This window comes from Salvelinus sp. IW2-2015, linkage group LG20, assembly GCF_002910315.2.
Source record: "Salvelinus sp. IW2-2015 linkage group LG20, ASM291031v2, whole genome shotgun sequence".
Lineage (NCBI taxonomy): Eukaryota > Metazoa > Chordata > Actinopteri > Salmoniformes > Salmonidae > Salvelinus > Salvelinus sp. IW2-2015.
This window is the reverse complement of record NC_036860.1, coordinates 50,935,645-50,951,479: the sequence shown is the minus strand read 5'-3', so window position 1 is coordinate 50,951,479 and position 15,835 is coordinate 50,935,645. Positions and strand designations below refer to the sequence as shown.

Sequence of the window (15,835 nt, the reverse complement as noted above, 5' to 3'; positions counted from 1 at the left end):
TGTCCCGGAGAGATTTATGGTTATTTAAACATCACGCCAGGTAAGCCGATGAGAAACACAGCCCTTTATTTTAAGGGTTTCTAAAAAATAAAAACTTATGGTAAAAACGAATGGTGGAAAAACAATTGGAAGCACCGCTGGAGTTTATGGGTATTATAACACCTCTACTGTGGGCCTCTATTGTCGATTCAGGCACAGGAGGTTGGTAGCACCTTAATTGATGAGGACAGTGTCATGGTAATGGCTGGAACGCAATAAATGGAATCCAACTCAAATACATGGTTTCCGGTTGAGCCATTACTTTGAGCCATCCTCCCCTCAGCAGCCTCCTGTAGAATCAGGTGCACTTCTTCAATTTTCCAAGTCCTGTCCCAGACCTACTGTGAAATCCTTTATTTCACAGTAGGTCTGAAATAACATTATTTCCAAATGTTAGGGTAAGGGAGAACAAAACTGAAACCGGTAAGGATTTTGAAAGGAAATGTAACACTAATGGAAACTGAAATTGTGAACACTGAATTTCTTTAATTTATTACATTGGTTTGGAATTTAAGGGATATTATCATGCTTTAAAAATAAAAAATACATTTAGGTACTCATAATGTGATGCATTTGTTAAACCATTTCAGATGTCACATTAACACTTAAATGTCAAATTATAAAACAAATACACTTTCTGCTGTTGCCTCAAATTCTGAGGGGTCAATTTACTTGGAGCAGATTGATAACTCATCAACAGGCACAACAAGATATGACAGTGAGAACTGGTACAGAGATGAACTTGGCACCACACAACTGTAATCTTCAGACACATATTCCGTATGACCACACCACCTTTCAAAAGAAGCAGTAGCACTGTGGAGTCCCAGAAATAAAACACTTCTTCCTTGTCGTTAACATAGTGATGCGTCTACAAATATCTCAGGTGCCAAAGAGAGTAAACATGCATGCGCCCGCCCACTCCCCCCATATGAAAACGTTATAACAGCAGGCATGGACAGCAAGAAGTGGGGGACAGGATGAAAATGGAGCACAAAACATTAAGTCCAGCATTTCCCATTACAGACAATCAATAACTGGAAGAAGCAGCACTTTTGGTATTTGTTATTATTTCTGGGTMTMGGGGGGGGGGGGGGGGGGGTTGTCCTAACAAATACAACAGACTCCCACAATGGCATCCAGCTGCTGTGGTCCCACCCAAACCTGACTGGCTCAAACAACGGGTTGCTTAAACCATCAAAGTCTTCCCAATCTAAGTGCATGGACCATACAGTAGCTGAATATCTGAGTTGTGTACTGTACCTTTGGCAAACTTGAAATAAGATAGATGTACTGTTTGACAACCATCTCCTTTACGTCGCACCCCTTTAACACGTGATGAACATCAGGGAGAAATTCTTATCAGGAACACTTGGTGTTCAGTGCTCACATCGCCACCATTACTATTTGAGGAAATCCATTGAACATAAATCATGTGTACTCTGAAAAATAGCAAAACTAAGCAAGGAGTAGGCTTAACATTGTTTTCAGCCACAAGGATCTGAACATTGGGGCTTTATATAAAATTGAGAATTCAGCTTCAATGTACAGTAACGAAAATTGTCTTTAAAAAAGTAGGTACGTGTTATGATCAAATGAGACAACCTAATTCTCCCCATTTTCCTTTGAAGCAAAGTAGTTTCGCTCTGGTTGTGCAACTACAAGTAAATGTGACAATTCAAAAATAAAACAGCTTAAACGCGTGTTAGATCAATTGAAAAGTGAAAGTCAACATTGCTCTACTTCAGACCATAACGACGGACTGACTAGAATATACCAGCAAGCAGTTTATTCAAACGCAAGCCCACTGAACAATTATTTGCAGGTCATATGATTGAGAGCTGTGAAATTCATTCAAAACAGCTAAAACGCACATTGCTTTCAGCTTCTTCCATGTCAGTGAAAGGAAGCAACAAAGGAAGCTGTAAGAAATGTTCAACAGCATTTCTACAAAATGTTGTAGAAAGAAATATTGGACAAAGAAAATGGCACATCATTTTAGTAACAATTTTCAAAACACAAAAAAAATCTTAAAATTACTGTAAAAGCATACTTTTCACAGGCACCTGAACATGGTCTTGAAAAATTAAAAAAATTAAAAAAAAAGGGACACTTGCATATAATTGGAAGAACTCACTTTCACACGCACACCAAACAGCTAGGCAAAGTGGCCTAACCAATCATTCGGAACTCAGAGGCCCGTGTGAGTATCCTTGAGGTGCTTGCACCTCCTAAGGGGGTTGAAAATACAGAGACTCATCACTTTCATGCTTTTCTTTCATCACACCAACTCGTTCACTTGCCCAGCAGTGTGCCCATAAAACAATCTCCATTAAGAACCAGTTTTTGGTTTACAGGCTACAACACTATCGTTAAGTAATATAGCTATATGTTTTTCTGAAATGCATATACAAAAAAAACAACAAAAAAACACACATTTTGCTTAAGTGCTTGAAGACTTTTGCAATATTTCCCTGGAGATCACTGATCCCTCTTAAAAAAGGTCCAATGCAGCTGTTACCTATTATCAAATCATTTCTGGGAACAATTAGGTACCTTAGTGTGATTCTTTTTGACTGTTTTAATTGAAAAGAAAAAAAGAATGAAAATAGCTTTTTAGCAAAGAACAATTTCTCAACAAAATAATTGCTAGGACTGTCTGGGAGTGGCCTGAGTGGGAAAACTGACAACTTGCCTAGCTGTTACTGGCAGAGAGGTTTGGAACTCTTTCTTATTGGTCTATTAACTAATTTACAGCGTAGTGATGTCACCAGGCAGGCCAAAACTCCATCCCACCAACACAGGCTGAAATTTCTGGTCATTATCATCATTTACAACCTCAGTGTGGAAATATATAAAACATGGGAAATTACATTTGACTGCACAGGGCCTTTAAGAATCAAATTCAACATAAGGGGACATGTCTGAATCAAAACAATGAACAGATGAAGTACTTTGGACTGTTAGCGCACTTCTACACACCCACGCAAGAGACTGCTCCCCCTGTTTTACAAAGAAGCATAGGGCTTCTTGTTCTTCCACTCAGGATCAAAAGTAAAAAAGGGGTTAGAGTTATGAAAAAGACAACTTGTTTTGGCTTTTTTACCTCATGGTATGATCTGGTGTTTCCTATTCCAATATTTAGGGAACCCAGTAAAGTTACATCATCAACTGTGCATAAACAATCAAAGCACAAAAACCCAAAACAGTTTTAGCCGCTAATGTCCACCATTGCAAACTGGGTTGTCCATCGCACAAAGATAATTTCCGCTGCCAATCAAGTCAAAATAAGTGATATTTTCGCTATTGTGCAGCATTAGCAAAATAAGATATTGTGCTCTTGATTGAAGCTGATCTAATAATACTTCAACACACAGCATACAATGGAAGCAAAACAAAAGGTTTTAAATACCACGTCCCAGAGGTCTATCCTTTGCTTAGAATTCCACAGTGAAGTAACTTAAGTGTGTGTGAGACACAGTTTTGTACACAACAGGGGGTGTGTTTGACCTTCTTGTAGTTCCCTCTGTCTGCAAGAATAAGCCAAGAGGTTACCAGGAACCCCAAGAGAGGGCTGGACTAGGAATCTCAGGCATAGATTCCTGCCTTTGCATATAACCTGGACTGGGAATTAGCAGTGGGTACACTCAGAAATGCTTCAGCCCATGAATGACGAGGTAAAAAGTAGAAAAATAAAACTTAAACCAAGGACAGTAAGATCACACTGTCCTATTACAGGTGGAAACCGGTGGATATCAGTGTGCTTATTAAAGTGAAATTGCCTGAACAGAGAACTTAAAGGTTCGAAGCCTACATATCTATGACAGCTGATTGCAAGCCATGTCAGTGTTTTCTGCAAGCAAAATGTTTTGGTATTTTAAATCACAGCTCTGTAGTTCATTATTAAATATCACTCCAATTCATATTTGAGCACAATACGAGGATCTTGTTCTGAACCATTTGTCAGAACACAATATTATCCAACTTTGTCATGGCTTTACCAATACTACCTGAGTGACATTTTGTATTTCGGTATTTATTCATTTATTTGTCTTAAAAAGAACAACAGTCCAAAGCCATTCTTAAAAGAAGTTAGTATTTCATGTCATTATATATATAGTATGTGTATCTGTAGTAATTAAAATATATATTTAAAAAAAGTGTTACATAAAGTGCTATTAATCCACACAATAACCAAATCACTTATGCTAGAGAAAATAAACTAAGACACTTCCTCCCTTAGCTCAAAAAAAAGAAAACAAAAAGAGAGATTGTAGTTCCAATGACATTGTGGCTATCCACTCATTGTATTACCAAATGTGGCCTGCCTTGCCATGTATAGGCCTCTTGACACAACCACTTTGATCAAAGACACTGACTGGATGATACTGTATTATGAAATGATCACCACATCTCTACAAACAGTATAACAAAGAGTGGCTGGTCTGCGACATGAAATAATGAGTATTGCGATGGTTCTGTCATCTTTTCTTGGTTATATTAAACTGCGACTTCTCACGTCTCATCCACACCAATACTTTGTGCAAGAAATACATTGTCATAACTAGAGAAATTAAAAGACCAAATGCTGAAAAAGCACAAAGTATCCTAGGCTGGATAAGTTGGCTTGCAAATGAAAAGCAAATTGCTTGAGCAAGAAAATAAGGAAATGAGCCATTTCTCCATGTAGTATCAGCAAATATGGCCTAGGTAGGTCTAATTAATTACTGACATCTTGAGCCTCTTACGGATCAAATACACCAAACCAAAAAATATATATATATATATCACATACATAGCCCTTGTGCCACAATAAAGTCACTTCTCATCTTTCAGAAAACTCCCACAATCAGGTGAATAGCTCAAGAGAAGCTACAAATTAAGGAATAGCCTACATCCATCTTAATTTGAAATTAAATATGTGGACTGACAACTGCAAGGGCTTAAGAGTCAAAATAATAAACATAAAAGCAAAACACAGATGAAGACAATTATATAATAAAACAGTTTTTTCAACTGATTAGCATGCCTACCAAAAAGTGAGAACCGAACCACAAGATTAGGACCTGTCTTTAGAGAAGTGTCCAATTAGAATGAAACTATCTGTGCTCTGGGAGTTTGTTCCTACTGTAGATCACATCTGAAATCGCTAAACCATACAAAACAAAATAGGTGTCAAGAGATACCCAGCAGTCAGTTCTTTGCTGGGCATAGTTATTTCACTAAAGTAATTAAGACAAATGCTTTCCCTCAAATGTATTCATCATTTAACCTGCAGCCTAACAGTCTTCTCGTAATCTTTCAGTTTCAAGGCATTCTTATCTGAGCTTATAGTTCATTTTATTTCAAAATGAATTCAAATTTGCACATATACTGATGTGCATGTATAAATCATAGCACAGATCTACATATTGGAATAATTTGAATGCATGAGGACATAAAATGATTGAGGCATCTTACTGTCAGACCGATACTCGCCATATAGTTCAATGGGCAACAGGATAAAGGCTTGGGAGGTGCAGTTTGGGCCTTCATCTTATTTCTCCTCAACACCCAGAGGAAGGCTCTATGAGACCAATGTCTAACACAGCAGAAAGTGTCACAAGTGTCCGTTCACATGGGAGACTGAGGCACCCAACATCTCTTTCAAGTGTTTGCGTCTTTGTGTAGTCCAGAGCGTCAGCAGAAGCTTCTGCGCTCAAATTAAATCCAATACTTGGATTTATATGTCCTCACATTACCCCTCCCCTTCCTCTGCGGCGATGCCCCCCACCCCCCGGCAAAAAAATGTGTCCCCATTATGCCATTCTATATTTCCAATGAAAGTCTGTCACAGGACACTCATCCGTCAGTCCCAATATCACAGTTGTCTCGATTTTGTTTTTCCAAGGGGATTATAACCGCCAAAAAAAGATAACTGCAGCACCCAGGTAGGGAGAAGGTTAGTGTTGACAGACATTCACTACCTCACTGATCAGGTCCATCCTTGGTCTTGTCATAGAAGACTACTCTTTTTGGATCTGGGGGAAGGAAAGGACAGAAATGTTTCAGTGTGTAGGCCCTTAGTTAGCAATTCATAATGTATGTTATTCAAACTTCAGCTGTATACCTTTTGAACATCAAATAGAAAACCCAATTTCACAACTTTGAAAACACTATACAGAAGAGACCTTTACCTTGTTTTTGCAAATTGAAAACGTATTCCATTTCTGTATAGAAAAAGCAAAAATCGATTAATACCTCCAGGTGCATAATATATTTTATTATTAGACACACAATTATGTGATGCTAAAGGATTAAAAGCTTTTGGTGCAAGTGAAATAGTAGGTTAAAGCTACCAATGTGTGATAACCAGTGCTCGACTTGGGCCAGAGCTGTTTGGAGTGCTGTACCGGCACCTCCAATTTTTTGAGAACTGCATACCGGCTCCTCTATGAAACAAAGTTGCCTATCGCCGGCCCGGATTCACACACAGCGTCAAAAAAAGGTTGATCAAAGCGGAATGATGGTGGGACATGCATCGAATAGCAATGGAGAGTGGGCATTCATATCCTGATTCTAATTTGTTCAGGTTTATTTGCCACTAGTCTGTGAATCCGGTATATGCGTGCCAGTAGACTGAATTTGAGATTAAGAATGCGCCATGCCTGAAGGCGCAGGATGCGCTGTTCCAAGTTGTCAAATAAGGGAAAGTCATGGAATTTTAATATTGCGTTTTCGTAAATACAGTATATTATCAATCTATCAGCCATGATCAGAATTAGGCCAAACATTCAGCGTGTCTCTGTGTGTGTTGTGCATCATTTGCGTGTGTGCCAGTGGGCCGTTGCCTGAGGAGGTAGCCTATAAAATAATGATAGACTAACTATATAGCCAATTCAAAACATAACTAGTCATACTACAAGCTCTCTCGCTACTTAACCATTTAGCTATAAGCATTAATGTTGTTGATGCCTTTCCACCAGCACTGTTGAGAAATAAATCTGATACCGTTATTGGAAAGCTGGGATTCCTCTATTGAAACAGTAGGCTAGCCATGTAATTCCGACATTAAAAATATTCTAATAGCCTAATCGACAAACAACTTCTATGCTGTGCATAGATATTTAACCTTATAAGGTTATAGATAAACATGTCTTAGTTAGGCTACTTCAAAGCAAGGTAGCTAACTTAACAATGTTATTTCTGATTCACTGAATGAGGGAATAACTGAAATACAAAAGTATTTGGTTGTAATATTCTATATCAAGGGTGGCCAACCATCCTATAGGAGAGCTACTGGGTGTGCAGGCTTTTGTTCAAGCCCCGCTCTAAAACACAACATTGTAGCCTAAACATCAGCTGCTCATATAGAAAACAGACCAGCAGCCTTCTAGTGTCAATACCACATTTATGCAGACTTTTTCATGTAGGAGACACCACTAAATATTGGTCATGGAAATTTGGTTAGAAGTCATGAAATTCCATCAGTCAAAATGTGTATTAACTCTTAACAGTGAATAATCAGATCTAGCTATAGCATAATGTACATTTGTGAACATGGTCTAATGGACCTGCACTGCTTTCATCCCAAGTCAAGCACTGGTACTACCATGTGTTATGCATTTATAGAAATGACACAGCAGAGCAAGAGGACTTACCTTTAGTGTGATAAGTAACAGCAGCTTTCAGATCAAACAACCCCCAGCTACCTCTGTCCAGGCTCTTAGAGTGGGCCTGCTCTTTAGATGGACCCAACACCAGGTTGGTCAGGGGGGCCTGTGCAGGCTCATCACTAATGTCTTTACCAGAGGCCAACACAACTGCACCTAGACCCTTCGCCTCGCCCTTTGTCTCATCCGGTCCAGACAGCTGAGCCTTTGCCCCATCCTCACCCTTTATTGTAGCAGGGAGGCAAGCTGGGGCACTAGTCCTTTTCTCTGAGTCTTGAGCCAAAGTGAGAAGCAAAGGCTCTGGGATTGATAGGCTAGCGTCAAGGCCTGGCTCAGCTGCAACCGCAGGGCATGGCTCCCCTTGAAATGTGACCACCGTAGCCTTTCCCTCCACAGCAGCCACCGGTCCGCTTCCTCCTTCTGACCCCACATTTGGCTCATTGATGAAGGACAGCCCCCACTGATTCTGGAAGATGTCCCCCAAGGCTTTCTGATTTGTCTGAGCAGCCGGGGTGTCCACTTGGCGAGCACTCGGGAGCACAGGTTGCATATTTAAAGGGTTTAGGGGGTAAATGAAAAGAGTACACTTTCTCAGATCTGCTGTAAGGTTGGTTGAAGAACTACAGTCATTGTCCAAAAAGGATGCTACGTTCTCCCCGCATGGGAGAGAGGGGGCTGGTGGAATACTACTAGCAGCAGGAGTGAAGAAGGTACCGACAGAGGGATAACCATTTCCATCTCCAGAAACAGGACCATTAGTAATGCTAGCTGAGGTGATGGTTTTCATAGCAGACATGGGGACCTGTGATAATCTACCAGGCACCTGAGGATGTACCTCTCCTCCAGCTTGGGCTGCTTTGTTGAGGTTCTCCTTAACTTTACTTGCATAACTGATCTTGGGCACAATTTTAGCACTACTGTTGTCCACAGGAAATACTGGAGGGGGCTTGAATAAAGTCCAAGAGTCCTCTTTTGTAGAGGTTGAGAGCTTGGCTTTGGGCCTATCCTCAAACTTTTTACCAAAGGCAACTGCAGCAGTTTTACTGTCTGAGTTATTCCTCTGCAACTCACCCATAGCCACTTCTGGAGCCCCCATCTGCCTGACTGCTGTCTGGGCATCTGCTTTATGGACAAGTCTCGAGTTCACCGCTTTCTCCATTGGTTCAAGTCCAGAAGCCTCTGGCTCCTGTGTAGCATTACCCTGCTGCATGGCTCTCTCCTTTTCGCTTGTCACATGCTCTGTGTTCTTGATGCTGTTGCGTCTTGCCTTGCGTTTCTTAGGAGTAGTATATCCACTTTCTGAGCCACTGCCATCGTTGTCAGGGGGTGACTTGCTGGAGTAACCATTGGTAATATGAGCAGAGTTTACCACCCCATTCAGAAGCAATGCTGACTCCTTGTCCAACAGCTTTCCCTCATAGTCATTAGTGAAATCCAAGTCCTTGTCGCTGTCCATATTCTTCTTGTGATCAAAACCTTTGTTGTCCATTTTTGAAAGAGTGGTATAAACCTTTCGTGTTGACTTCTGTTTTACATTAGTGTTTATCAAATGTCTGTTACCATTGCTGTTGGTGGGACGAGGGATACAAAAAAAAATATTTGCAGACAGTATCTTCTCCCCCTCCACGTCACTGGTGTTTATTTTCCCATTGCCTGTAAACGGAAACAAAAGAAAATTGCACTGCCAGTGATACAATAACATGTGGACACACAAACATATAAGCCCAAGGAAATTCCATAATTCCCTACCACCTCTCTATATCAAAAGGGACTAACAGCCCTAATCTGTTTACAAGACCTATGCAACCTCGAAGCTCCTTTTGCAGGAAATATGGTACGGTCGTTATAAGACGATGCTGTATCATGGCAATTTAGACTGAATAGGTCAGCTGGTAGCAAGCAACCATGCCAGTACCCAGATCAGATTCCCTTGAACATAGTAGTCCCATAGCCTACTTGTTAACAGATACCATACTTAAATCACTTCAGGAAAACGTGTGCTGTATGTAGAAATAGCCATTACCTACAGTCCTATAACTTTTGGTAACTGGAAGGTGGTTGTCAGTGTGACTGAGCATGACTTTGCTAGCTAATTGAACAGTATTTACCACACTAGCGTCTAAAGACAAAGCTTTCAACTAAATTAATGATTTGCCATCTTGCTCCTAAGATATCTGTTTACAATATGACTGAAAAAATAACATCTTAAGTAATGTTATAGAATAACAAATTGTGTTAAGCGTTTTATTCTCCTTATCTGAACTGAAGCGAGGGTTCAATGTATGCACAATTGTTTGCATGCATACCATCAAGTCTAAACTAGTCTAAAGAAACTGGTACAATTACATTTCAAATCATGTAGCTAAAACATCAGTAAGCAATTGTTTCAGAATTTTTTATTAAAAATCTAAATCCTATGCATCATTCAGCTAACTAGAAAGACAATTCTGTGTTAACACTCCTCAGGTCATCTACCCAGGCTAACATGTTTGCGTGGCTTCATGGCTAGTTAGACGCAACAGGCCCGACCAAGCCGCAGCTGCGTAAGTGTAAAATGTCTGGCACTAGCTCCAGTAGTTATTTAAATCACTGGAAAGTCTCAAAATTAAGTTAAGTAACTAGTCATCTTGCTTTTGTAGCCCTGACTGTAGCCAAGTGGTAATTTGTAAACAAAATAACATTGAAACTTATTTTATGCTCGCTCTCGTTATTAGGATTAGCCAGCTAGCTCGTTAGCTTCCCCGCTTGCATTTTCTAACATGGCCGACAGGAAATGGCAATTCAGAACATTCCAGTGGAGCCGGCTTGTTTTTGTTAACAAAATATTTCACGGAATTGATACCAAATTGGCCCTTACTTTGTGGGGTAAACTCAACGTATTCAAGTCACAAAATAATTTAACTACAAAATGACTAATTAGTCACACAGGGGAATTGTCAGAGTACCATAAATGTAGAAATGGGTGGTAAAACCGGCGCACAAGGTCAATCCCCTCTGTCAAACCACCAGCGACAGCTGTCACGCGACGTTTAACTATCCCTAAACTAGCCATACCCAACTCTAGTCACAGCTAACTAATAGGTTAAATGTATATTTACCAGCTCGCTACCATCCTGCTATGACTGTCCTGCGAGCTAGCACGCTACATTGACGTCGGTAATAATGTGGCTATCTAGCTAGTTAAGTAATTTGTATTAGCTGGCTAACTTTTCCGGATGGCCCGACCTGTTTTCTTCGTCTGCGTTTCCTGGTACTGGAAGTAGATCTGATCATTTTTTAGAGATGATTTGTATTGAATATGATTTCTTTCTTCTCCATAGTGGTGATATCGTCTATCTTGTGCCCGATCTTTGGGCTGTTCCTCCATTGAAGTGTTATAGAATATCCGAGTCCTTCTACCAGTGTGCGCCGTAGCTCACTGGGCAAGTGAAGCAGAAACAGGGACCATCTCAATTATGTCACCTCGCGTCCTTTCTCCTCGTCTCCTTCTCAAAACCCATTGGAGGAGAAGATCAGAGGGGCGGTACCTCTGGCTTTCTCATACAATGGGTTTTGAGAAGGAGAGAGGACGCGAGGAGAATTCAAATTAAGATCTTCCCACAGTCTACTGTCCAATCAACGCGACTGACAAACGGAAGCTATTCGAGGTCTCTGTAAACGTCAGCAGTATGTCTAAAAAGTATCAAAGTCTACTATTTTTGGTGGTTCCCCACCATCATTGCAAACAGAGGTATTGTAAGTACATACATATACAGGTTGAACAAAATAATAGTTTATGCGAGATTATATAGAATTCAAGCAAATGTGAGATGCCACAAGTGGTCTTCACGACCTCTGAGATCTGCTGAGACCATAGAGCTAGATAGAGGACTCATCTTCGTATCTGGGCTATTATGGCATCTGTGACAGCATGGGCAGCGCCATTGAGGCTATATTCATGATGATTTACCCACCCGCCACCTGCAGTGCTGGTGTACTGAACCAAATCCTGCATGTCATTCATTTATTGTGGCCACTACATGGTGGTGATATAGCTAAAATCTATTTACAAACCAAAGGCATTCAAATTTGAAGAAGACAATGCTCTGACAATTGGCTGATAGCTCCCTACCACTGAAATATCCAAGATGTCCGATTCATGGACTGTCTATATCCGAGTTGCATCCGGTTTATACAGACCAATTTCACATGCACACTAGCACTCAGTGCGCACAGGGAGCAGTGCAAGCAGCGATGACATCACACTGGCGTACCGGACACCCCAGCAGCCTCCGCAATTATTAATTTTTTTTTAAACCGATTGAAAGTATAAGCGGATATTGGTGAACAAATGCGTGGTCAAGGCTACGACGGTGCCAGTGCAATGAGTGTGGTCAAGGCTACGACGGTGCCGGTGCATTGAGTGGCGTTTACTCAGGTGTTCAAAAGTGCATTTCAGACCGAGAGCCTAATGCTTCTTAGGTAGTTCTTTATGAGTTTTAGCTTATAAAACGATCTCTCCACAGAAGCAACAGTTACAGGGATGGTAAAAACAGCTTGATTGCCGTAGCAACAACAGGGAAACTGGGCAAAAGGGAGTGGTGCTTCAAATACAGCAGTTCTGCAACATCTTTAATTTACCCTCTCATTCTCCTCAGTTGCCGGCCTTAACATGTTACGGAAAGATAGTAACTGTATAGGAAGCTCTGTGGACAGGTTGTCTGAATACTGGACAGCCAATAAATTCAAATTGTGTGTAGCGCAATGGACATATAATCCACTATTTCTCAGGAAAGTCTGGGTTGGCAATAATCAGTATAGAAATAGTCTGGCCCGCAACCTGGACCTAAAGGCCGTAGTGAAAACATTTGCACACAAAAGAAAGAGGACTTCAGGAGACCAGGGGAGTCTCTCAAGTTGGATTTGATTTAATCTACTTAGAATATTGCAGCCCATTTGTGTAGGCTATTAGCTGAACTTATCCTCAAGCTGACTACTTCTTTTGTAATTGTTAGGATATTTGATGTCATTTTAATAAAACATTTTTAAATAGCAGTTAAATAGCTGCTAAATACGGTATAAGCTATAGATAGTACACTGCATAATGAAACAATCCCTAGTAGGCAAGTGTTTTGAGGTTGAACTGACTGTATTATTTGACATTAATAGACTGGTTTTATTGATAAAGGAATTTATATGTTTAAAGTAATGATTAAAGTATTCCACCCTGAAATCATATAATTGTATGAAATGTGTTAGAGTCATAATTTAATAATGTGTGTGATTAGACCATTGTGTTACTATTTCACAATATGAGCTGGGTAGAGTTGAGAATACAAAGGACAACTGAACTACACATGACCTGGTTATAACTCTGAAAACTGACAACAGGAAAGAGGGCCCTTCCAAGGCCCCTCTAATCTAGGGAGGAGAGGAACGGCGAGAAACTGCCAAGGCTGGTAGAAAAGTGATAAAACTGTGTGTGTGTGTGTGTGTGTGTGTGTGTGTGTGTGTGTGTGTGTATGTGTGTGTGTGTGTGTGTGTGTGTGTGTGTGTGTGTGTGTGTGTGTGTGTGTGTGTGTGTGTATGTAGGTGGGGGTGGGAGTTATAAAATGACTGTGTTTGCATTTTTGACTTCAGAGTACTCTCTGAATAAAGAATTAACTTTTTGCGGAATCTGAGACTTTGCCTAATTATTAGGGTCTTACAAATCTCTGGGAATTGGTCAAAGTTATAAAATAGTTGAGTTATCATCATTGGGATTGAAAATTCTCGTGACATTTATGCACAACAACTTTCTATCCAAGCTGGGAGAGAGCGCGAGTACGGCTCATGTCATTCAGGTATCCTATACAGGACAGTTGTATATTCAAAATATATATATTTTACAATAGGCAATGTTTGAATTTCCAACTTTAATTACTGAACAAGTAATGTATTTATTGCCACCAGCTAGAAGTCATAAACTGATAGCATTGCAACACCGTGTATAGCTTCTTGAAATGTTAGGCTTAACATGAGAGATGACAACCAAATACACCTACCAATAAACATTTATCCATTAGCTAAAGCAAAGCTATACATGCCCTGGCTCCACAGAGAGCCTATAATTGATTCTTATGCAGCCGCATAGACATGTCGCAATTTCACCACCATGCACAGTGATCGGTGGTCTATTCTTTGTAAGTGGCTGTCTGGCTGACACATTCAATTACATTATTTTTAAGAGGGGGAGGGGTGAACTTCAACATTGCGGGGTCCAGAAAAACTTAATACCCAATAATGACGACAGGAATTTTTTTAGCTGACTTTTCTATAATAAAATATTTTTTAGACTGGTGGGGGAGTGCTAAGATGGAGGTGCGGTGATTTCAAAACAGTGCCCATTGTCAGTCATTTAGTGTATATACATCGTTGGTTATATCCATCTAGAGTCCTCTATCTATCTCTATGGCTGACACACATTGTGGGGTACTAGCTGCACAGCAGAATGGTTTTTACAATTTGTAATTCTGAAATGTGCTTCATTCTAGCTGGTATTCAACTCACACAGGATATCATAATCAACATACTAAACTGTCTGTGTGAAAAGCATACCAATTAGATAATATTGATGAACAAAATGTAGAATTTTCAAATATGTGTTGTTGTAGCCATCTGACATTTATTGAGTGGGGTGTGGTGTGTGGTGGACAGCAGTGGTGGAAAAATAACCTAATTGTCATCGTTGAGTAAAAGTAAATTAAATTGCTAAAATATACTTAAGTATCAAAAGTAAAAGTATAAATAATTTCATATTCCTTATATTAAGCAAAGCAGACGGCACCATTGTCTTGTTTTTAAAATTTCCGGATAGCCAAGGGTACACACCAACACACACATCATTTACAAAAGATGCATGTGTGTTTAGTGAGTCCCCCAGAACATAGGCAGTAGGGATGACCATGTGTTATCTTGATAAATGTGTGAATTTCACAATTTTCCTGTTCTGCTAAGCATTCAACATGTAACTAGTACTTTGGGTTGTCAGGGAAATGTATGGATTAAAAAGTATAATATTTTCTTTAGGAATTTAGTGATGTAAAATTAAAAGTTGTATTTTTACTTAAGTAGTTTACACCACTGGTGGACAGCTCTTCCCCTGTTAGATCTACTGTAAATTGCTATCCAGGCACCAGGTGGTGCCATTTCATAGTTTATAGATTTCATCCCATAGATTTCATAAACTTTAAATGCTGGTAGTCAACGAATGTTTGACCACTGAGAGCGACCCTGAATTTGGGTTTTATAAGCACATACTGATATTAATCCTTGTATAGACATATGTCCTCAGGGTACTACCATGCCATAATAAGAAATTACCTTGAACTGTGAATAGCTTTCATTATAGCATGAAGATAACCCCGCTATTTCCCATTTACTTATTGAATACCATAAGGCACCACTAGACATCTGTTATGGGATTTTTATGAATAATGACTAAATTATGTATACATTTAACGTAGAGCTATAACTAAAACTACCCTGTCATTGTATGATTGTATGAAATTTTTTAGAATCATACATCTATAAATCTGATGTGTGTAGTTTTAGTCAGAATTAGGACAAGGACTTTTTGTTCCTTTTTAGTATGTAAGCAGGGTGCAAGTGTGAGACAATGTATGAGATAAGAGGAGCTATCGACAGACAAGCTCTACTACTGTGTTCCTTACAGGACATTCTGTCCCCACCCAGGGAGGGAAGAGACCTTGGGCTTGTAGTAGATTGTATAACAGGTGGCAGACAATGTATGACAGGAAGACTTGTGAACTATATTGTCATTGTTTCTGAGAGGAGGAGGGACATTTATGACGAAATGTGAGGTATATAGACCAATGTACAGGAAATGATAGGCAGAACGTTCCCGTAAATAAACATTTGACTATTGTAGACTGGGCCTCTGTCTGTTTTTTTTTCTTCTATCAGTATCCTACAAATCCTGATATAGCAGACTGAGTAATTTAATTTAATTGGTTAAAGAACATGAGAACTTAATTCTCCTAACAACATCTCATCACAGAAGATATGTAATATTGGACATCACAAGAGAATCCTTCCCCATAGAGAACCTAGACATTGCCAGTTCCAGTGATTCAGCCACCCCCTCCCCTCCTCACCCTTCCCTT

At 39.9% G+C, this 15,835-nt stretch overlaps 1 protein-coding gene across 3 annotated transcripts; it reads right to left on the bottom strand.

Moving 5' to 3' along the window:
• Nucleotides 1–505: 505 nt before the first annotated feature.
• LOC111980474 (nuclear FMR1 interacting protein 2) lies at nt 506–11,150 on the bottom strand. 3 transcript variants are annotated; one of them, XM_024011212.2, is made up of 4 exons: nt 10,899–11,150; nt 7,680–9,344; nt 6,216–6,248; nt 506–6,059 (listed from the first exon to the last, which is right to left on the bottom strand). In XM_024011212.2, exons 1-4 carry the CDS (start codon nt 11,056–11,058, stop codon nt 6,007–6,009), a joined length of 1,911 nt encoding a protein of 636 aa, XP_023866980.1. In that variant the 5' UTR covers nt 11,059–11,150; the 3' UTR covers nt 506–6,006. The 3 variants fall into 3 exon arrangements, with proteins under 3 accessions (XP_023866980.1, XP_070305559.1, XP_023866981.1); XM_070449458.1 differs by having other exon boundaries at nt 10,917–11,150; XM_024011213.2 differs by lacking the exon at nt 10,899–11,150 and adding an exon at nt 10,790–10,898.
• Between the last annotated feature and the right edge of the window lie 4,685 nt (nt 11,151–15,835).